The sequence below is a fragment of the Schistocerca americana genome, chromosome 5 (genome assembly GCF_021461395.2).
Source record: "Schistocerca americana isolate TAMUIC-IGC-003095 chromosome 5, iqSchAmer2.1, whole genome shotgun sequence".
NCBI classification, from domain to species: domain Eukaryota; kingdom Metazoa; phylum Arthropoda; class Insecta; order Orthoptera; family Acrididae; genus Schistocerca; species Schistocerca americana.
Genome location: NC_060123.1, coordinates 476,463,935 through 476,488,568, shown reverse-complemented (window position 1 = coordinate 476,488,568; position 24,634 = coordinate 476,463,935). Strand labels below are relative to the sequence as shown.

The following is a 24,634-nucleotide window of genomic DNA, read 5'->3' as shown; positions in this document are numbered from 1 at the left end:
CGTCAGATGTATGGAATGTAACCTCTGACGAGTAGCGAACTTCCCATTCACAACCACGTACCACAATGATCGCACCGTCGTAGGTAGAAAAGGCGTGTGTACCGCTCGCCACACCGCGTTCCAGGCAACTTCAGGATGTCTGTGGGTGACCGTATTTACAGGTTGCCGCTGTTGATAGAGGCGATAATAGTCTTTTGTCCTGGGCTTCCGTGTCGTCGGAAGTTCTGACCGTAACTAGCTGAAGCCAATAAAGAACTCTCTGATGTGGGTGAGTGCCGGTGAAATGTGTCCTACAGAAACCGGGGGATGCAGAGAGTGTGGTGCCACTTCCGCTATCAGGGTGCCCGTCACAGTGGCGTGGGCGGAGGTCCACGTGCGACACTTAGCGTTGAGACAAAGTGATCGCGCACGGTTATATACGTGAATTAAACCGATACCGCCCGCCTGCTGCGGCAGTGTCAGGATGGCGTATCGGACTTTAAAAACCAGACCGGTGCTTACGAAATGTCCGTATGCTGCTTGAAATCTGTCGGCCATCGTAGCTGTCAAGGGAAGGAAATGCGCAAAATAGTTCAGTTTTGAGACAAGATAGGTGTTGACATAATGTGTTCTGAGGAGCATATCCAAGCGACGCAGTTTGTTGTCCTGCAGCAGAGCACGTGTCTGGTGTAGGAGCCGGCGGTACGTAGCCGCCGCCGTGCGGTGGATATTGCTATAGAATTGCACTCCTAAACACTTGAGAACGGGCACCTTGTCAAAGGGCACCGCCGTTGTGTGGGGGCCCTAGACCACGGGTACCCCTTTTCCCTTAATAAAATAGTTTATTATCTCCACTTTCTATTTCCCCATTTTCTCCCCATCTCATTTCACACAAACCGAAGGCGTCTAATCTCTTCCTTTTCATCTCCTATTTTGCATTCTTTAGCTTTCCTGTTTGCAATAGTGTCCTCATATTCCATATTCAAATCCATATCTTTCCTCCCTTCACTGTCCCTTTCTCTCTTTCAAACATTCTCAATGTGTTCCCCTCCTGGAGATCCGAATGAGGGGAAATTTTAACTTCGAAATCTTTCACATGGGGAGACATACCATGTACTGCTTGGGAATGTAATGTGGTATTTTCCCTAGTTTCCCGTTACTTTCCACATAGGCAGTAGGAAGCCCAGCCTAAAGTGAGCCGCTCACCATGAGTCAGATGCTGTCTGTAGCAGCCCCTCTGGGTTGGTTGGTTGTTTGGGGAAGGAGACCAGACAGCGTGGTCATCGGTCTCATCGGATTAGGGAAGGAAGTCGGCCGTGCCCTTTCAGAGGAACCATCCCGGCATTTGCCTGGAGTGATTTAGGGAAATCACGGAAAACCTAAATCAGGATGGCCGGACCCGGGATTGAACCATCGTCCTCCCGAATGCGAGTCCAGTGTCTAACCACTGCGCCACCTCCCTCGGTCCCCTCTGGGGTTCAGTTGCTACTTGTACTCTTTTTGTACACAAAGAGAAAAGGTGCCTCTTCCGCCAGCTCCGCCGTACCGAAGTCCATCTTCTCCGCCTTCGCTGCCGTTGAGGTCTTCACCGTATCCCTGGCAAGGGGTCCTCACGAGGTACTATCACCCGGGCCAGGCAAAAAAAAAAATGGCTCAGATGGCTCTGAGCACTATGGGACTTAACATCTGAGGTCATCAGTCCCTTAGAACTTAGAACTACTTAAACCTAACTAACCTAAGGACATCCATGCCCGAGGCAGGATTCGAACCTGCGACCGTAGCGGTCGCGCGGTTCCAGACTGAAGCAACTAGAACCGCTCGGCCACCGGCGGCCGGCGGCCATGTAAACCAAGGTTTTTTTTAACGAGGTGTTACTCCTCCTCCCTTCTCAATCGGGTTTGGGACCAGCTATGGCGGAGTTCTAGACATAGGGCTGTAGTATCAAACTTTCGCCACTCTCGAGTTCTCCGTCGGGCATGGGTGTGTGTTGTTCTTAGCATAAGTTAGTTTAAGTTTTCCTTGAGAGGTGAAAGCCCGCTGGATGGTTGAGAGTCTCAACTAAAGTATGTCATCTTGGATTGGCTCTGTTTCACCACTCCGTTGGCCAGATTTCAACGCCATTGTAGTTTTGGCCCAGAAGTTGCTGTGCAGTCATCATTTTGAGATTTCTCGATTTGAGTCTCCTAAATACAGTAAGATCCTGGTGGATTGGCAGGGCTGTATTACTGGAGATCTTTTTTAAACTCTCTTATGAGTATGTTGCATCGTCGTACATAAGGCGATTCGATGTTACTGAGGACTGGTAGTCAGTAGAGTGGAGTGGCTTTAATGGTTCCAGCAATTATTCGCATCGTCCCATTTAGCACCGCATTTACTTTTCCCACACCGATGCGCAGTGTTCAACTGTTCAGTGGACCAGGCTTAGAGCGGTGGTACGGAGTGTCTCTGCACCAGCTGCCCAGGTCGTTCCCGCTAATTTGTAGAGGATGTTGTTTTGGGTTTTCCGTTTTGCGGCCATGCTTGATAGTTGTTCTTTATAAGAGAGAGTGCGATCCAATGTTATTGCCGGATACTTTAGATGGGAATTGTAAGGAAGCGCCGTACCATTCAGAGATATCTGTAGAGGTGTTTCAGCCAGCCTATTTTTTAGGTGGAAGCATGAGGTCTCTGTTCAAGTGCGCTTAGGATTAGTCGCCATTTCGTGAAGCATTCAGCCATCAATTGCAGATCTTGGGTGAGAGTCTGTTCAAAATAAGCCATATTAGTACGGTGACATGCAAGAGTGATGTCATCTGCGTAAATAGATTTTCTGGATGCGGCAATTAGTTGGTTGGCTACATAGAGATTGAACAGCAGAGGCACAAACACTGTCCCTTGGAGGAGACCATTACTCACGAGTTTTGATTTGCTGAAAGAGCCACTCATTGAGATACGCAAGACTCTATTTGACAACATGTTCTCTAAAAGAGACGTTATCGTTTTACATGTTATCGTTTTACATGTTATCGTTTTATATGTTAGACCCTCTCTCCAGACAGTATCATAGGCTGCTGTCAAATCGACGAAAACCGCACCAGTTTTCAGGTGTTCACAGCCCCGCTCAATGAACGTTGTTAATGCGAGGACCTGATCCTCGCAGTCTCGATTGGGTCTGAAGCCGGCTTGGTCGATAGGCAGAGATTCCAGTATGATTGGATATAATCCGTTGTAAAGGAGGCGCTCAAGCAGTTTATATGCTACAGTTAAGAGAGAGATGGGTCTATTTGTTTCTGGTTTATCGTCTGGCTTTCCTGGTTTGAGGATGGCAATGATTTTTGCTCTCTTGAATTCCTTTGGCAAAACTCTTGGCTGGAATATGTTGGAGTAAAATGTCGTCAGCCATTCTTCTGTTTTTGGTCCACAGTGCGTTAAGAACTCTGAGTGTATGTTGTCGAGACCTGGGCCCTTGCCGTTTCTTATGACTTGTAGGGCCCGTAGCGTTTCTGTGACTGTGAACGGTTCTGACAAGTTTTTCACGACTTGAGTACTGGAGTAACAAATTGAATAAACCGTAAGTATTTTATCACTGCGTAATGAGCCACTGAAAGCCAAATGTCGCTTATACCAAAATGCCCGGAAAGTTTTTCCGACCATTCTTCGAAATATTTTCATCTTTTTATTTTATTGGTTACGGTTGCCTGCTGTATGACGCCAGCTTTGTGCCTGAAGATAGGGGATTCTTGTTAATTACCCTAACGGAGATTTTAAGGACACTCTGCACTGAAAGGTCCGTATTCCTTACTTGCTAATCAACATTGTGTCAATTCGATACATCTTGGGGTAAGATGGTTCTAATTTTTGTATCTTCTTTATGTCAAGAGTTTGTCACCTGAAGATGTTTCTAGAATTTGATGAAACTAATCGTGAATAATAAATAACTTTGACGTAGCTGTTACGCTTTTCCTCAGCTGAAATGTATTATCACAACTGTCGTCGCCCTCATACCAAGTGATATGTAACATCAAAATTTTCGAGGTGGAAGTTGATTCAGATTACATACACTATGTGATCAAAAGTATCCGGACACCTGGCTGAAAGTGAATTACAAGTTCGTGGCGCCCTTCATCGGTAATGCTGAAATTCAGTATGGTATTGACGCTCCTTTAGCCTTGATGACAGTTTCCATTCTCGCAGGCACACGTTCAATCAGGTGCTGGAAGGTTTCTTGGGGAATGGCAGCCCATTCTTCACCGAGTTCTACACTGAGGAGAGGTACCGATGTCGGTCGGTGAGGCCTGGCACGAAGACGGCGTTCCAAAACATCCCAAAGGTGTTCTATAGGATTCAGGTCAGGACTCTGTGCAGGCCAGTCCATTACAGGGATGTTACTGTCGCGTAACCACTCCGCCACAGGCTGTGCATTATGAACAGGTGGTCGATCGTGTTGAAAAATGCAATCGCCATCCCTGAATTTCTCTTCAACAGTTGGAAGCAAGAAGGTGCTTGAAACATCAATGTAGGCCTGTACTGTGATAGTGTCACGCAAAACAACAAGGGGTGCAAGCCACCTCCGTGAAAAACACGACCAAATCATACCACCACCGCCTCCGAATATTACTGTTGGCAGATGACGTTCACTGGGCATTCGCCTTACCCACACCCTGCCATCTGATCACCACATTGTGTACCGTGTTTCGTCGATCCACACAACGTTTTTTTACTGTTCAATCGTCTAATGTTAATGCTCGTTACCCAAGTGTGGCGTCGTTTGGCATTTACCGACGTGATGTGTGGCTTATGAGCAGCCGCTCGGCCACGAAATACAAGTTTTATCACCTCCTGCCTAACTGTCATGGTACCTGCAGTGGATCCTGATGCAGTTTGGAATTCCTGTGTGATGGTCTGGATAGATGTGTGCCTATTACAAATTACGACTCTCTTCAACTGTCGGCGTTCTCTGTCAGTCAACAGACAAAATCGGCCTGTACGCTTTTCTGCTGTACGTGTCCCTTCACGTTTCCACTTCACTATCATATCGGAAAGAGTGGCCCTATAGATATTTAGGAGTGTGGAAATCTCGCGTACAGACGTATGACAGAAGTGACGCCAAATCACCTGACCACGTTTGAAGTCTGAGTGTTCCGCGGAGCGGCCCGTTCTGCTCTCACTGTCTAATGGCTGCTGAGGTCGATAATATGGAGTTCCTGGCAGTAGGTGGCAGCCCAACGCACATAATATGAGAAAGTGTGTTGTTGGGGGTGTCCGGATACTTTTGATCACATAGTGTATGTACGTGTATGTCAGGAGAAAATAGCTACTTTAAAAAATTTCACTGCTGTCTTTATGTAATTCTTCAGGCAAAGCAAAATTATTCGCACAACGTTCTCAACTGTCTATGTATAGGCAAAACCTTGCTTAATGTACGCGTAAGAAAATTCACAGCTCTGGTCGAGACATTCTGACCATTTGTATAAGGAGTTCCTAATCACGTATTATTTTACTTTGAATATGAGGATATATTTAATTTCATATGTCATGTCGACTAGCAAGGTTTTATAGATTTTTTGGAACAAAATCTAAAACTACACCTGACCGTAGACAGGACTGCATAATGAGTATCGAAATTATACACTACTGGACATTAAAATTCTGCACCACGAATATGACGTGCTACAGACGCGAAATTCGACCGACAGGAAGAAGATGCTGTGATATGCAAATGATTAGCTTTTCAGAGCATTCACACAAGGTTGGCCCCAGTGGCGACACCTACAACGTGATGGCATGAATAAAGTTTCCAAGCGATTTCTCATACACAAACAGCAGTTAACCGGCGTTGCCTGGTGAAACGTTGTTGTGATGCCTCGTGTAAGAAGGAGAAATGCGTACCATCACATTTTCGATTTCGATAAAGGTCGGATTGTAGCGTATCGCGATTGCGGTTTATCGTATAACGACATTTTTGCTCGCGTTGGACGAGATCCAATGACTGTCGGCATAATGTGGAATCGGTGGGTTCTGGATGGTAATACGGAACGCCGTGCTGGATCCCAACGGCCTCGTACCGCTAGCAGTCGAGATGACAGGCATCTTATCCGCATGACTCTAATGGATCGTGCAACCACGTCTCGATCCCTGAGTCAACAGATGGTGACGTTTGCGAGACAACAACCATCTGCACGAACAGATCGACGACGTTTGCAGCAGCATGGACTATCAGCTCGGGGACCATGACTGCGGTTACCCTTGACGCTGCATCACAGACAGGAGCACCTGCGATGGTGTACTCAACGACAAACCTGGGTGCACGAATGGCAAAACGACATTTTTTCGGGTGAATCCAGGTTCTGTTTACAGCATCATGATGCTCGCATCCGTGTTTGGCGACATCGCGGTGAACGCACATTGGAAGCGTGTATTTTTCATCGGTGTACTGGCGTATCAACCGGCGTGATGGTATGGGGTGCCACTGGTTACACGTCTCGGTCACCTCTCGTTCGCACTGACGGCACTTCGAACGGTGGTCGTTACATTTCTGATGTGTTACGACCCGTGGCTCTACCCTTCATTCGATCCCTGCGAAACCGTACATTTCATCAAGATAATGCAAGAGCGCATGTTGCAGGTCCTGTACGGGCCTTTCTGGATACAGAAATTGTTCGATTGCTGCCCTGGCCAGCATGTTCTCTAGATCTCTCACCAATTGAATACGTCTGGTCAATGGTGGCCGAGCAACTGGCTCGTCACAATACGCCAGTCACTACTCTTGATGAACTGTGGTATAGTGTTGAAGCTGCATGGGCAGCTGTACCTGTACAAGCCATCCAAGCTCTGTTTGACTCAATGCCCAGGCGTATCAAGGCCGTTATTAAGGACAGAGGTGGTTGTTCTGGGTACTGTTTCTTCAGGATCTATGCACCCAAAGTGCGTGAAAATGTAATCACATGTCAGTTCTAGTAATACATAATTGTCCTGTGAATACCCGTATATCATCTGCATTTCTTCTTGGCGTAGCAATTTTAATGGTCAGTAGTGTATTTGCTTCTGGCAATCACTGGCTTAATTGTGTTTGCTGCATTGGTAAGCAGTGTATCAGTCACTCTACAGAGACGTATGTGTGCGTTTCTTGTTGCAGTATGGAGACCCGTCGCCGTCGCCGGTTGACGGAGCCGCCGCCTCGCAGCCACTGCGTGGGCGTCTACAAGCGCGTCCACGTGTGCAACGACCAGGTGAGCTGGCGCACGTTCCGAACACATCGCGACCTTTCTTGGGTGCGAAGTATTTCTCAATACGGTGCACGTCGCACCTGTAACGCGTTCTGTTTTGTTCTACAAGCATGCCGGCTAAAAGTGGCTACCAAATGGTCGATGGATGGAAGGGAAACAGAATCGCGCCTCATCTTGGACAGAAAGCAGAGATGAAGCCAAATGATGACAGAGACGATTGGAATGCGGTTGAAGGGCGCGGGTGTTGAAGAAATGATTACGAGGCGATATGGGTTTGGTAGTAGAAATGAGAGAGGAGAAAGACTAATTGAGCACTGCAATAAATACCAGTTAGTAATAGCGAATACTCTGTTGAAGAGTCTCAGTTAGATTACATCAAGGTCAGGCAGAGATTCCGAAATTAGATATAGGACTGTAAAGCGTACTCAGGAGGAGATATAGACTCTGACAACAACTTAGTAACGATGAACAGTAGCCTCATGTTCAAGAGACTGGTGAGGAAGAATCAGTGCACAAAGAAGTGGGATACGGAAGTACTATGAAATGAAGAGATACGTTTGAAGTTCGCTGAGACTATAGACACTGCGATGATGTATAGTTAGGTAACAGTACACTGGAAGAGGAATTTACATCTCTAAAGAGGACAGTTACAGAAGTTGGAAAGAAAACCTTAGGAGCAAGAAAGACAACTGCGAAGAAACCATGGATAAAAGATAAAATACGTCAGCTGATTGGTGAAAGAAGGAAGTAGAAAAATGTTCAGCGAAATTCAAGAATGCAGAAATACAATTCGCTTAGGAACGAAATAGGTTGGAAGTGCAGGGGAGTTAAGGCAAAGTGGCTGCATAAAGAATGTGCAGCCATCGAAAAAGAAATGATTGTCTGAAGAATGGATTCAGCATATAGGAAAGTCAAAACAACCTACGGTGAATTAAAAGCAAGGGTGCTAACATAAAGAGTTCAGTGGGAATTCCACTGTTAAAACCAGAGGAGCTAGCGGATAGGTGGAAAGAGTACATTGAACGCCTCTACAAGGGGGAAGACTTGTTTGGGTTGGGTTGTTTGGGGAAGGAGACCAGACATCGAGGTCATCGGTCTCATCGGATTAGTGAAGGACGGGGAAGGAATTCGGCTGTGCCCTTTGAAAGGAACCATCTCGAAAGACTTGTTTGATGACGTGATAGAAGAAGGGATGAGATAGGGGATACAGTACAAAGAATGAGAATTTAAAAGAGCTTTGAAAGACTTAAAATCAAATAAGACAGGGGAGGATAGCTAACATCCCACCGGAATTTCTAAAATCATTGGTGGCAGTTGCAGAAAAACGACTATTCACGTTGAAGTGCAGAATGTATGAGACTGGCGATGTACCATCAGACTTTCGGAAACACATCATCTACACAATTCCGAAGATTGAAAAAGTAGACGAACGCGAGAATAATCGCACAATCAGCTTGATAGCTCATGCATCCAAGTTGCGGACAAAAATAACCTACAGAAGAATGGAAAAGAAAATTGAGGATGCGAATGACGATCAGTTTGCCTTTACGGAAGGTAAAGGTACCAAAGAGGCAGTTCAGGCGTTGCAGTTAATAATGGAAGCAAGATTGAAGAAACATCAAGATAGTTCATAGAATTTGCGGACCTGTAAAAATGTTCGACAATGTACATTAGTGCAGATCTGATGAAAATAGGAGTAAATTATATGGAAAGGTGGGTAATATACAATATGTACAAGAACCAAGAGAGAACAATAGGACTGGAAGACCAAGAAGGAAGAGCTCGGATTAAAAAGGGTGTAAGACAGGGATGCAGTGTTTCGCTCTTACTATTGAATCTGTACGTCGAAGAAACAATCACGGAAATAAAAGAAAGGTTCAAGAGTGGGATTAAAATTCAGAGTGATCAATTATAAAATTTTCTGATGACATTGCTACCCTTAGCGAAAGTGAAGAAGAACTGCAGGTTGTGTTCAATGGAATGAACAATTTGATGAGTACAGAATATGGACTGAGACAAAACGAAGAAGGACCGAGGTAATGAGAACTAGCAGAAACGAGAACATGGGGAACTTACAACAACAACTGGGCTTCACGAAGTAGATGAAGTTAAGAAATTTTCCTACCTAGGCAACAAAATAACGTACGACGGACGCAGCAAGGAGGAAATAAAAGCGGGTTAACACAGGCGAAAAGTGCATTCCTGGACAAGAGAAGCCTGCTAGTATCAAACATAGGCCTTAGCTTGAGGAAGGAATTTCTTGGCATGTAAGTTTGATGCGCAACATTGTATGGTTGTGATACATGGACTGTGGGAACACCAAACAGAAGAGAATCAAAGCCTTTGAGATGTGGTGCTTCAGAAGAATATTGAAAATTGTGTGGACTGACAAGGTAAGGAATGAGAAAGTTCTCTTCAGAATCGGCGGGAAAACGAACATAAGGAAAACACCGGCAAGAAGAAGCTAAAGGGTGATAGGACATATGTTACGGCACTCGTGAGCTGTACAGGGAAGACAGAGACTCAACTACATCTAGAAAATAATTGAGGACTCAGGTTGCAACTGCAACTCTGAGATGAAAAGACTGGCACAGTAGAGGAATTCGTAGCGGGCTGCATCAAACCAGCCAGAAAACTAATGACTCCAAAAAAAAAAAAAAAAACCTTCATTACTTACCTGACATAGCTATTTAATCTGTAATGTTGCTCTTTAGCAGCGCATTTCAAAAACTGCTATTCTCTTGTCGTCTGAACTGTTTACCGTCCACGTTTCACTTCTGTACAAGGTTACACTCCAGACAAATACCTTCTGATAAGACTTCCTAACATTAATATTCATATTCTACTCTAATTTCTGTTTTCCAGAAATTTTTTCTTGTTATTGCGAATCTATATTTTGCACTCTGACTACTTCGTCCATCTCAGTTGTTCCCTGCTCAAATAACAAAACCATTCTACTACTTTATGTCTTACTTCCTAACGTTTTCCATGAGCATCTCCTGATTTAATTCGACCACGTTTCATTGTCCCCATTTTGCTTATCGTGATGTTTACCTTAGAATGTCTCTTTAAAGTGCTATCAGTTCCATTCAACTGGTCTTCTCTGTGTCTGACAGGATTACAATATCATTGGCAGAAGTTTTATTTCGTCCTCCTGAACTTTAATTCCGTTTCCAAATTTCTCACTGATATCCTTCACAGCTTTCTCACTTTACATATTCAGTAAAGCTGGGAAGAGGCTACAGCGTTCTCTCATTCCATTCTCACCTGTCTTTTGCCTTTATCTCCTTCCACTCTTATAAATACAATCTGATTTCTGTATAAGTCGTAGGTAGCCTATCGCTTCCTGTTATTTTTTTTATCCCTGCTAATATTATAAATAATGTATTCCACCTAATATCGTCATAAGCTTTTTGTAAATCTACAAATGTTGTCAATGTAAGTTTGCCTTTCTTCAAACTATGTTGTATGATAAGTCGTGGGGTCGTTATCGCCAAGGTGTTCAAACGCTTCTCCAGAGCTGAAACTGAGGTTCCTTGAGGGCGGTTCCTGTTAGTTTCTACGGTCCCTGTATAACACTGTTGATAATGTATTAGAATCAAGTGCGTTAACTGCAAATACGTCTCCATATCATGTTTTTGATGGATGGTAAAAGACATGTATTGTATGCTTCTACTTTGAACAGGAAATAATCTGAATAACGTGAAATGTTTTTTGTCTCTCAGGAATGCCCGCCTGGGTCAAAGGACTTCCGTAGCGCGCAGTGCGAAGCTTTCAACGGAAAACCCTTCATGGGGCGCCTCTACCTCTGGGAGCCCTTCCTGCAGGGTGAGTACAGCTGTTTTATGAAGGAAAAGCAACTGACAGAGCTCCAAAAGAATATCGCCTTGCCAAAGGCAGTTAAATAATACGGGAATTTGTGTGTCATTATGTGTCAGTTTTAATAAAAGGAAGTACATTAATCTACTTATAATCTTTACTCATTGCAGTTGGATAAATGAAACTATGACGCCAGAATGCAATCAGCAAAGATGAGAATCTTGAGTACAGTGCGGGCTGCATAATCAAAGACCTGATTACAATGTTCGTAATAAGTTGAATGTACAGGGTGGTTATAGTTAAACTTTAGCTACATGAGCCAGTGTACACGGAAAACTATTTACTGTATGGGTACTCAACTTCATACGAATGATGTTTAGACTGTGCACTAAAGGATTTGCGTTGTTTGTAGTGTTAGTGTCATTACTTGTCTCTTGTCTTTAGGCACCGGTACAGATATGGGACATAGAATTAAAACAAAAGAATCAGTGTGCATTACAGTTGCAGACAACCAACAAGGGTCTGGACGTGGCTAACAGGGCCATGCGCCCGGCGCTTGCTTCCTCGTACGACAGATGCAATATTTTGTAAGAAATTTTATATTAATAATCAGCAAATGCGTCTAGAGACTGTCACATATTCATCATTTTTTCATTTAGAAAAATACCATTCCTTCCCTAAAATACCTGAAAAAGAAATGCCACCTCTCCCTTTGCACTGTGGATCCTTAGCGCCTAACGCCGTGGCAATGGCTGCAGCAGAAGTGGCGGGTGGGTTGCATAACAACCAGAGCGCCGTCGATGGAGAACAGAGAGTAGCCTGTACCGAGTATGAGTTGGTCCACGAGGTTACTACAAATTTAATAGATGTGCATTACATTAATAGATGTGAATGCAGCCTGCGTAAGGCAGGGATCGGGGTTCGTGTTCTCCTTTGGCACAAAATTTCGAATTATTACAGACAATCATTAAAAATATAATTGTTGTAGACAGAGAAACTATGGTCTTTAAGCAACATATCCAATGCGTTCCCTTTAAATGAGGATTATATTAACTATCCAAATGAAGTCAAAATAAGGTTCCCTCCAATCATTTCTTCATTATTGTTAGTTCAAGAACCACCCCTCAAAATTCTTGAATTATTTTCTTTCTATAAACTGTATATAGTAGAGCAACGACCATAAAGAATAATTATTAGTCCTTGCTTCCATTTTCGGCACTTTTTGTTTTACTCCTAGTAATAACTGCCATGTCATCGTCAGCTCTTCCCGTAACCACACTGAAGAATTTGTCAGCACTGAGTAGCGCTTATAAGTAACATAATTTACGGGTAAATTGTCAGCACTGAGCCGCGCTTGTAAGCAGCATAATTTATAAATTAATGGACTTCATTGATTTCTGTAACGAAATTAATGGTGTCAATCGTTTTGATTTAAAATGTAGAGATAAAATATAGAGCTAAATATTGTTAGAATAATAAAATTTAGAATGTTATATCATTTTTATTGGGACACTAGAGATGCTAATGAAACATTTTCATTACAAAAATATCATGTGCCATGGCAATATATGTTACGGATATGCGATATATCCACCATTATAGCAATCTTTACAAAGTGATTACAAAAGCTAGGGAAGATTGAAAATATATATACAAAGTAAAATCGTAACCCCAGAATGTTACAATCAGTTTTATATTTTGAAACTATACATGAGCAGCAGGTACTTTCTGCCACAAAAATTGCTTGAAAATAGTACTTTCTTAGAATTATTCAACAGACGTGAGCCAGTGCACTACCTGATTCTGAAAACTGTACCACATTTTGTAATTATATTATTTAATATTTACAGCGATGAACAAGAAAAGTGAACCAATCAGAAGGGGAGAAGGAAACGAAAAAAATGACACTTCACGGGTTGAGAAGATATGCGGTATTATTCCAGTCGTTACAAAATCGAGTGAAATTTACAAAGAACTCGACAGTATTGACGTCATTATCTAAAATCAACGTTATATCTCTTCATAACGTAACGCCAGGAGCACCACGACGATCATTTTAAGAGTTCTGGGCGTACCCTCAAATGGCGAGGGGAGAGTGCACATTATACACCCAGGGACAATGTCAAACATGATTGTTTTAATGTTCAAGGTGGTGTTGTGTGGGGAGGCATCATGTTGCACGAGTGTACTGACCTCCGAGTTTTTCAGTACGGTAAAATCATTGGTCACCATTATCATGAAACTGTACTCATTCCCCATAAGCGAATTTTCGGAGGTACATTCGATTCTGACTTGACGTTTATAGATGACAATACGTGACCACATCGAACAGTGCAAGTAGAGGAGCTCTTGGAAGGAGAGGACATTCCGCGAATAGCGTGGCTTTCCCGGCCCCCCTACTTAAATGCATCGACCACGTGTAGGATGCTTTGGGGAGACGTTTTTCAGCACGACAATATACACCAAAGAACATTCAGGAGGTGTCAACCGCACTGCTGAGGAATGGAAAGCAGTAGCAGAAGAATTTCTTACCAGCCTGGTGACTGCAGAGGAGCATATTACAGAGCATGTATTAGAGTCAGTGTTGATGACAGAGCCTGTTAAGAACCATGTCCGACCTTTTGTAATGTCCTGAGTGCCATCATGAATTGCAGTGACTTCATTGTTCGAGGGTTGGAACTTTAATAATGGCAACCATTTATTTACAGCTCGTACAAAATAGATACGTGTTTCAAAGTTTTACTGACCTTCAGAGTAGTCACCAGCATTGTGTATAACCCGTTGCCAGTGATGTGGAAGTCGTAGAATACTCTTAGCAGTGCCGGTTGTGTTGACAGTTCGAGCGGCGCGGTCTATAGCCCGACGAATTTGTAGCCCTTGTGAAGCAAATGCCGTGAAGTGTTTCCTTCAGTTTAGAAATCGAGTTGAACTCACGAGGGCTTAATTCAGGGGAGTGCAGCAGGTGGTATAGCATTTAGCAGCCCCATCAGCCAAACGAATCAGTAACAGCTTGCACCTTTGCCTTTCGTGGGCAGTTTCATTCTGGAAACATCCCCCAGCCTGTGGCTAAGCCATGTCTCTGCAATATCCTTTCTTCCAGGAGTACTAATTCTGCAAGGTCTGCAGGAGAGATTCTGTGAATTTTGGAAGGTAGGAGGCGAGGTACTGGCGGAATTAAAGCTATGAGGCCGGGTTATGAGTCGTGCTTGGGTAGCTCAGTTGGTAGAGCACTTACCCGCAAAGGCAAAGGTCCCGAATTCGAGTCTCGTTCCGGAACGCAGTTTTAATCTGCCAGGATGTTCTTGTTACTGATTAGTTTGACTAATGGGGCTGCTAAGTGCTATATCACCTACTGCACTCCCCTGAATTGAGACCTTGTGAGTTCAACTCGATTTCTATACCGAAGGAAGCACTTCATGGCATTCGCTTCAGAACTGCTACAAATTCGTTGGGCAATAGACCGCGCCGATCGAATTGTCAACACAACTGGCGCTGCTAAGAGTATCCTACGACTTCCACATCGCTGACAACGGGTTTTACACAATGTTGGTGACTACTCTGAATACCAGTAAAACTTTGAAACACGTGTCTATTTTGTCCTAGCTGTAAATAAATAGTTGCCTCTATTAAAGTTCCAACCCTCGTGGTTATCGTATTTCAATAAAAGAGTCTTTTCTGTTCGTCTCATTGAGTACATCTTTGTTTCGTTTCGTACTGTAGTAGTTCTTTCTCCGTACGGTGCAGGTTTCATCGAAATGCGTTATTAGGCAGTGGCACATCACTTTCGTCCGTAAGTTCTGCAAACCGGAGCATTCTACTAGGCGTGGTAATCACGAACAACACTAATAAATACCCTCTGGTAGTCGTTCTACTTTCACAGAGAATTCTAACTCTATTCTTTTACATATTCGTCGATTATTTGAAGCTGAATTTTTTTATCAGACAGCGCATATCTGGCAAGCTAATTCGTCATATACAGGGTGTAAGAATAAAATTACGTGTGCACCCCTGAGCACCAAAATATTAGGGCTGAAAATGCTGCTTAGATTTACATTCAAATTTCGCCGAATGGTTTTGAACGGTACCTTTTGGTTCCACCTGTATTCCGGGGCAAAAATTAGGATCGAGCTGCACTCCAAATGGGTGGGATCATGTTCTCTGGTGTTGCAGATCCACGAAGTCCGTGGGATTTCAGCGGTGTAGAAGGTTCAGAAGAACGTCGTCCTGCTCTTTATCGCAATGCGAACAGTGTTTTCTACCGCGCAATGTGTAGAAATGAACGCCCAAGTGAAGACGTGCTTCAGAATTACATTTCAATGGTGTTGCGTGAAAGTAAAGATCATTGTATTCTTCGGCACGGGAACGAATCCTGCAGAAGACCATTACTTTACATTACATTAATACTTGTTAAATAGATCATGAATACAATATAGATGGGAAAAAGGGTCGTGAGTCTTGCTTGGATAGGTCAATCGGTAGAGCTCTTGCCCGTGAAAGGCAAACCTCCCATGTTCCAGACACCAGTCCTGCCCACACCTTTAATCTCCCAGTAAGCTTCATGAATCAATTTACATACATACCAAGTGAATTACTAGAGTACTCAGTACAGCTGAATAATTCAGATTTATTATATACTGTTATAATAATATGAATTATACTATATTAAAAAAAATAGTTTTGAGGGGTTTACCAAAATAAATTTATTGAGTACATTTAAATTCACTGTATACCCAACAAACCATTTTCAACCAACTAAATGCTTTGATTTGTAATGTCTGTGTTAATATTAAACACTTAAATTGTTGCTAGTTTTTGGTCCATTATGATCAAATTTTTTTATCATTTTCTAAGAACAAACAGTAATGAATCTGTCGTCAGCATATCACAGCTTATTACAGATTTTTCTGCAGGAGTTTTGGGAATAAAATCAGATAATGATGCATCAAGCTTCTGTATTGTAACAATGTGTAGTCGAGTCTCGAGGAAACGATTTCAAAAATTTCTAATTTGTTGAAACAAAATAAACTATGGATCACTTATGCTGCTAATCACACATGTTCTAAATGCTTCATTAAATATACAGTGTGCTTAATTAAATATACAGTGTGAACTCGCAATTTATGTTGTAATCTCAAATATCTCTTTGGAACAGACTGAACAGCTTATAGTTACAGGATGTGTATTGAACGTTGCCTGGATTGAACGACAATACATATGTCTTTAACCCTTTTTTTTTTAAATATAATTCATCACCTGGCCGTTCTGTAGTGGCTCCACTGATACTTTGTATTCCTGTTGAATGAAATTATGAATGAAACTGTTAATAAAGGAAGATCCACTATAAACCTATTTGGTTAGCCTGTTTCTTTCTCTTTTCGAATGTCAGTGAGAGCCAAACTTAACATCACTCTTCCTCAGCAGATTCAGACACTGGACTAAAGAGTCCTTGTTTATGCTTGTTATTTCGACAGCGCCCAACCCGTGCGAGCTGAACTGCCGCGCGGCGGGCTTCCGCTTCTACGCAACGCTCAACAAGACTGTGGTGGACGGGACGCCTTGCCGCGGGGAGGCGCCGCCGCCCGCCAGGCACGTCTGCGTCGCGGGTGTCTGCCAGGTAGGCGCCAGCAGCCACTCCACTCTAGTCTCTTCTCCGATCTTAACTGTGGGCTTGCCACTCTCTCAGCGCTGCAGTGATAAGACTTACAGTGTTATAGAGCCTCTGATGGAGACGCTCCATAAAGATAGGGTAAATAAAGATACACAAAAACGCTCCTGTGTTTTGTAAAGTATGTGGTGCAGCGTTGTGGTTCAACACACGATTCACAATAAGGCACTAAACGTGCATAAAGGTAAGTAGTACACTGCGTGTATATCTTTCGTTACTGATAAATCAAACAAAGGGTAACAGGGCACCAGGTACTATCAACTTTAATACTGTATCTCTTGTAATAGTTCATATAGCCTGAATGATGAATGATTTTCAAACGAAACACTGAACACTGTTTATGCTGAATTAACCAAATGACTTGTGAAGACTGGAACCACTTTGTCGCTTAATGATGTTGGTATTACTATAATTTTCTTAATTTTTATTTATACCGTCCCCGTCTCATCGCTACTGAAAACGGTATGAATAATCGTGAGTAATCTGTACATGAAAGAAGGGAGCGGAGGGAGCAGACTTCAGCTTCCTTTCGTTCCAGTGTGTTTTCATCCCATTTTTTAACATCGACGGAGCCAGATATATCAGAAAAAATAACGTATTCACAGCTGTTGTACGGTATCTGCATGGTATCATATTTTGACTGATATGTCTGTAAACAGATGAAAATACCCCCCCCCCCCCCCCCAGAAAATCCATCTGGAGAAAAGCGAAGCCCAAATGTGTTAGAGAACAGCAATCAATCAATCAATCATTCTTTTTTTTATTTTGTTTTATTTTTTATTTATTTATTTTTTTGGAGGTTTTATTCGGCAAATCTAGATTTCGGCTAGTGCCTAGCCATTACTAACGTTCTAATTCATAGTATCAATGCCTGTAAGTCTCCTGTTATCTTGAAAGACTGCTTGAAGTAGTCTGAAGAGTAAACTTGAAAGAACTGTGACAGACGCCCGAACAACAGGAGACTGACAGGTATTGATCCTATGAATTAGTGCGTTAGCAATGGCTAGGCACTAGCCGAAATTTAGATTTGCCGAATAAAACCAGCAATAAAAGACGATTGAGTTCTGTGCTTTATCATTAGTAAATCATTTCACAGTCGCTGAGAGCACCCACGCTCCTAATGGAAGGTAACCTGATGACTTTTACATTTTACGTTCTGACAGGTGTGACCGAAATAATTACAACAGATACAGGTACATTGCACATATCGACACACACACACACACACACACACACACACACACACACACACACACACACACACACACACACACACCTACGAACGGTAACAACTTTCTCCCAGACACAGAAACTGGGTTTCCTCCTCGGTTTCGATCAGGGTTTTCTGTATGTTTTCGTTGGTGGTCAGGCTAATGCCGGAACTGAAAATCCACTCCCAAATACTTCCAGCGGGAAGCCACCTATCGTTTCTAACAGCAGAACGCCGTACTTTCAGTACGGAATAAAAGATATACAAAATATAAAAACAAAAGTAAATACTTGCAAGCCGACGACTGAACTGTGTCGCACACTAAAACAGTTACTCAAATTCGCTCTGGTCCATTGTTTCGGATGTACAATCAGAGAAATTAGTTAATAATAATTCTAATCTTCTGGTTGCTACCAAGGTTTTTTAGGAGTTTCCCTTGGTTGTAAACCAAACGCTGGGACTGTACGTCCTCTCCCTAACGTTGCGGGACTCTCTTTGCCTCACTAGTAGCTCGCTTGGATAATTATTCACGGGAGAGAATGGAAAGATTTTAAAATTAAACAAATTAATTTGTGTCTCGACGTCTATTTTCAAGAGCCCCGAACTACTGAAATCTGAATCTGTATTAGGGTTAAATATTTAGCTAATTAAAGAAGTTACATTTGGATCTTTCCTTGCAGCTATGAAACTAATACATCCCTAACAACAATGAAAAAAATACGTTACGCTTGTTCCACAACGAGACTGTAATATGGTTCTCCAGGAATGTATTAACTGTATATATAATCTGAAAAGTAAATTGAATGAATCGAGAACAAATAGATCTCGGATTTGTTATTTATAATTATACTCATGATCAACACAGTTAGCTTGGAGGATGACAAATTTACTTTTCTGTGATGACAGGAGGATGCGCCGTGGTAAGGCTCAATGAGACACCCAAACTGCTGTGAAGTCTTTCCTCCAGATGACCACACAACTAGCCCCCACCACACAAGGAAATTGCACGGAGATGGGAAGAAACCCAACCGCAACTATCTGGATCGCGTCCCTGGGTATGAGGCGCGGGGGTTTAAGGTCGACGGTGGTCAGGCGATTGAGATGGTCAAAACCATTTCAAAATAATTACCAGGCGAGGACATGGTGCATTGTCATATAGAGATACCCTGCCGGCACCTGCCGGTCCCAACAGGCGGACAAGCGGATCCACATGACGGGACAGCAGGTTGTGGTTGCGTTCGTTGCTGTGAGTCGATAGCAAATGCACTGTTTGACAAAAAAGATCAAGCATCCAGAAGAGGAGGAGCAAATGAAATGAAACTTCACGGCTTGAAAGGGTACTTCATGTTACAGTGATTACAATGCAGGGTCAATTTACAAAGGACTTGTCATCATGAGCCTGTTTATCAGGATGAAACTGCAGCCTCCTGGCCTCTGTGCACGCACTGATTCCGTTTGCGGGGAGACCATTACTTGTTCTCGGATGGTATCCGCAAGTCTGAAGAGTTTGCCATGTGATTGGTGCACAGTACGATGGATCTCCCTTATGGTGTCAATAATGTGTTCTTAGGTTCCCACACAGTTCACATCTGAATATCACAAGAATGTGGATGCCACACTATCCGCCCAGGTGATCATATGCAGACGCACAATGAGGTCCCATTCACACTGATAAAGCAATCTCAGACAGGTACGTGGCATCTCTGTGTGATCATATGACGCTGTTCACGTCCTTTACATACTCAGTTAAGCCTGATAACAATACTGAATATGAACGACGCTTCCTGCTTGCTGTTCTACCTGTCAAAGAGGTCTGCAGCTCAATGATTTTTTTCAGGCAGTGTAGCTCAGCCGACAACTTCGGTTGTAAGCCGAATTTTTCCAATCTGATTAAGTAATTTTCCTTTAGGCACCGTTTTAATCTTGCGAAATTGATTCTTTCTAGAAACTTTCTGAGTGTTTGAAATAAGCTCATTAGACGGTGGTTGTTGGATTGAGATAGGTCTCGTCCGATTTCAGTAAGAGCACAGCTTTGACTGCCTTCCAGACTGTGGGGATGTGTTCGTTATTTGTAAAACTACTGATGATGCGGTAGAGAAACTATTGCCTTCCTTGGAAGTGGTTTTCATCTTTGTTCTACCCCTTGCGCTGACATATTAGTGTGATGTATTATTTTCTTGACCCCACCCGATGACGTTAGCGCCCGTGTGATGTAGACAGTGATTGTGCCAGCTGGCGTCTCCCTTCTTAGTTTTGTCACTCCAAATGTGATTGTTACGATCTGTTGTCATATGCCTCACGAATTCATTAGCAAATAACTTCGCTTGTTGGAAAAATGGTTCAAATGGCTCTAAGGGACTTAACATCTGAGGTCATCAGTCCCCTAGACTTAGAACTACTTAAACCTAACTAACCTAAGGACAGCACACACATCCATGCCAGAGGCAGGATTCGAACCTACGACCGTAGCAACAGCGCGGTTCCGGACTGCAGTGCCTAGAACCGCACGGCCACAACGGCCGGCTTCGCTTGTTGGATTTTAGTACCCTGTTATGGTCTTCATACGAGTCGAAAGAACGCCTTGAATTTTCCGTACAGTTGTTTTCTCAGTGCATCAGGTAATTTAACATATTTTCTACATGGTAGATAGGCATCCTTGGCTAGCCTTTCACCGGGCTTCCACCGCTGTATTTGTCTTAGATGTGGTGTTTGTAGCCGACTCCATCATTCACTTCCCTCTTTCACTACACTTGGACGCTGTGGGTTGGTATCTATGTGATACTTCAACCTCCTCCTTTTTCTGGATTCAGGATCGGTGTTCGAACTCGGGCGCTTTGTCATTTGTATTGTACAATTGTACATTTTGTATCAGGTATATCCCGCGTCACGGTCTCCTGCAATATCTTTTATTACGTCTTCTCCGTTTGATACATCTCCCATCTATAGGCCTTCTAAAATTTCTGCAATGTTTTGTGACAATGGTACCGTAGTATGTTGTTGAACGGTACATTCGCCGCTTGAAGACTGTGCTTGTGTCAGCGTGGTTACGTTGTCTGACGTCTGAGTGGTGCTTACCTTGTTGTTGGGATGGTCGCCTTATTCCGGATCCTGTCCTTGCGCTTTTAGTCTACCTTCTAGATTACAGCTGGCTTGCCGCCCGCAGGCATGGCTATAGCTTATCGTCCCCTTCTCTACCCATTTTGTCGATCTGGCTGTTTCAGATCATCTTCCCTGCCATTTATTCTCCCTGTCAATGATGCTAAGAAGAAGCGTGTCACGCCCGGGTTCCCGGGTTCGATTCCCGGGGGGTCAGGGATTTTCTCTGCCTCGTGATGGCTGGGTGTTGTGTGCTGTCCTTAGGTTCGTTAGGTTTAAGTAGTTCTAAGTTCTAGGGGACTGATGACCGTAGATGTTAAGTCCCATAGTGCTCAGAGCCATTTGAACCATTTGAAGAAGCGTGTTTGCTGCAGCACCGTCGATTCTCTGTAATATAAAACATACACCCATTTGTTGGCGCTTCCAGGACTACAGGCTGAATGTGTAACTGTAGCTGATTCTGGCCGACCTTCTACATGCTGTTTCACAATTCCTGTTACAGGTTTTTAGGGTTCGTATAGAGGTCTTCGTGGAAAAAGGTTTGATAAGAAAACCATGTCAGAAATGTACGAGGGTAATCCCAAAAGTAAGGTCACCTAGTTTCTTATAAGTACATAGACCTGTTTATTTCTACAATCGTTTACATCAGTTTACAGCTTGAGCATTTAGCTATTTATCGACATAATCACCATTTCTGTCGATGCATTTTTGTAGATGCTGTTGCAGTTTTTGTACACCCATGTCATACCAGCTCACGGCCATGCTGTTCAGAAAGTTATGAACTGGCGTGATTGTTGCTTGGTCTCAGGTGTAAAGTGCTTAGTCACCCGTGACAATTGAGTTCAGAAAGTTACCCTGTTCGGCTGCAGGACACTGAAGAAATTCGCGGGAAGCACCAAGTCGTTGCCGCATGTGGTGCTCAGTGAGCATGCGTAGCACCCACCTTGCCCACACCAACGTGCAGAGATCATCCAGGGTGATCCGCCGATCTTCACGCATGCTTTGCTAAACCTTCAACACTGTCTCCTCAGAAATTCACGGTCTCCCGCTCTTTTGTTAGTCGTGAATTTCGGTCCGACCAACTGCAAACTCTCTACACCACTTACGAACATTTTTGGGGTTGAGTTGCTTTTGGGGAAGGAGACCAGACAGCGAGGTAATTGGTCTCATCGGATTAGGGAAGGATGGGGAAGGATGTCGGCCGTGCCTTTTGAAAGGAACCATCCGGCATTTGCCTGGAGCGATTTAGGGAAGTCACGGGAAACCTAAATCAGGATGGCCGGACGCGGGATTGAACCGTCGTCCTCCCGAATGCGAGTCCAGTGTAACATTTTTGACATCCATGCACGACTCACCATACACTTTCGTCTATTGACGATGGATTTCAATCGGCGCAGTGCCCTTTGCGTTCAAAAACCGAATAGCTGCGCGCAATTCTCACTTGGCGGTAACATCCAACGGGAACTCTATTCTCAACGGCTACTAAGCCAAGACTGAGCGCCTCTGCGCGTCGTGCGCATGTTTACACACAACGCGTGAAGCACTCTTCATAACAGTGTGACCAACTGCCACACAAATAGAGTTCTGTACTTATAAAAAAATAGGAGACTTTACTTTTGGGACTACTCTCGTACTACTTGGATATTAAATAAGTTTAAAGATCGGATCACTTTCCAATCTGCCGCTTCGCGGTACGCATACAAACTGCATAGAGGGAGCCGTCTTGAGTCCCTGTTGTAATTATGACATCACATATCATTTTCGTACGTATACGACGGCTGCGAGAAACCGGTACAGCCGCAATTGGGAGGGTTGATTATGGTGCTCCACGGACGACCCGCACTCTTGACACTGAAGAGTGCGTCCTTCGTCAAGCAGACGACAACTTGACTACGAGTACGCGAAACATTCGTAATCCCATGGGCTCCTTTAGAATACAAGTGAGAAACAACTGTCTCCGCTGTGCTGGCGGGTGTGGCCGGGTGGTTCTACGCGCTTCAGTCTGGAACCGCGTGACAGCTGCGGTCGCAAGTTCGAATCCTGCCTCGGGGATGGATGTGTGTGATGTCCCTATGTTAGTTAGGTTTAAGTAGTTCTAAGTCTAGGGGACTGATGACCTCAGATGTTAAGTCCCATATTGCTCAGAGCCATTTGAACCATTTTTTCCATTTTGGGCACATCATTTCATACGTGCTCAATCATTCGATTCATTACATATTTTGTGAAGAATTTTTTTCTCATTTCTTGCAGGGCGTCTTCATTCCTTACTCGATCATTTCATCTTCAACAATCTGCCGAAACAGCACATTCAGGCTTCTAATCGTTTACTTTCTGTGTTCGCTTCCTTCCACATTTCACACCCGTATGGAGCTATAGCCCAGTATAGCCTTTTATAACCTTCACCTTGTCGCAGTTTCTGTTTTTGGACGTTAGTTGTTTATTAAGACCTTACGCCTTCTACAACGCTTGCCACTTCACTTTATCACCTTTGCCGATTGTAGTTGCGGGGTTCTAAAATTCGTCCACCTCTTCGAAAGGTATGTAATGAAGGTGTGTCGGTATAAACCGCACAAATAGCTCATTTTAGAAAGTAACGCTTCACCATCTTAACTCATCTTTTTTCAACACTCCACCATGTTTACGCCAATTTTTGTTTTGTTTTTGGAAATGGTTGCTAATCGTGTAAATGAGAAGGAACCCGTGGGCACCACCCCTGCAATCACCTGGTCGGATGTGAGAAACTGCCCAAAAACTACGTCTAGGTTGACGAGTTCACCGCATCCCGTCGTATATCCGCAGGACGGTTTCGATCGTGGACCAGGGTTCCTCCCCAAATACCGGTAGCTGCGTGCTAACGCGGGCGAGTATCCTGACAGGTAGTTCACATCCTTAAGCAATCGATGGCCTTGCTTTCAGCAAGGGATAATACTGAACTTTTAATTACGTGTTCGGAAAGGTTATTTTTGTTTGCTTGTTTTTTGCAAATGAGTGTCTGCAGTGCAAGTACCACCATCCTGCATCACACCACTACAGGAAACAAAACGAAGTGGAGCAACCCGTTGGTAAAGCACAGTATCGTGCAGCAATTCGATTTCCGCGTTTGAAGGGGAAATACGATGCAACTGCTCACACTTGGTTGATGGAAGTGTACAGTAACGTCATATGACACAGAGGTTACGTGGCACAAACGCTGGCAGTGGCAGCGTGGTCAGACATGACTGAATAATGAAGTACGAAATGGAAGACCATATTCGCGAAGACCCGAGAGTTTCAACAGCAGTGGTGCCCATGGCACTCCGGCGAACAACCATCCAGGCGACAGATATAAAAAGAGTGTGCACCAGTTGTCGAGCAGTAATCCATGTCGTGAACGACATTTTGAACATGGTAAAGGTCATCGCTCGTTGGGATCCATGACCGCTCACATCAGTTCTAAAAATGCGCCGAACTGAAACAGCAGCGAGAATGTCGCGGATGTGTCATTCACTAATGCCGAAAAGAGGTGAAGACCCAGCTGTGATCTGGCGCGTAGATGAGTGATTTCTGGGACTGCAACGGTGTGGTAGTAACAGATGACGCTCGTAAGGGTCAAATCGTAACGAGACTATACTTCTCAAACTTCTTGTTGAGGTTAGAGGAGGCTGTCAAGACCATCGCGGA

General features: G+C 43.7%; 1 protein-coding gene across 1 annotated transcript in view; it reads left to right on the top strand.

The window, feature by feature from the left end:
* LOC124616457 (thrombospondin type-1 domain-containing protein 4-like) overlaps positions 1-24,634 on the top strand; it is a 132,724-nt gene that overhangs the window by 86,401 nt on the left and 21,689 nt on the right. Inside the window, exons 4-6 of the mRNA XM_047144766.1 lie at positions 7,094-7,187; positions 10,910-11,012; positions 16,475-16,617. Coding sequence (XP_047000722.1) covers positions 7,094-7,187; positions 10,910-11,012; positions 16,475-16,617 — 340 coding nt within the window. The remainder of the gene's footprint in view (positions 1-7,093; positions 7,188-10,909; positions 11,013-16,474; positions 16,618-24,634) is intronic.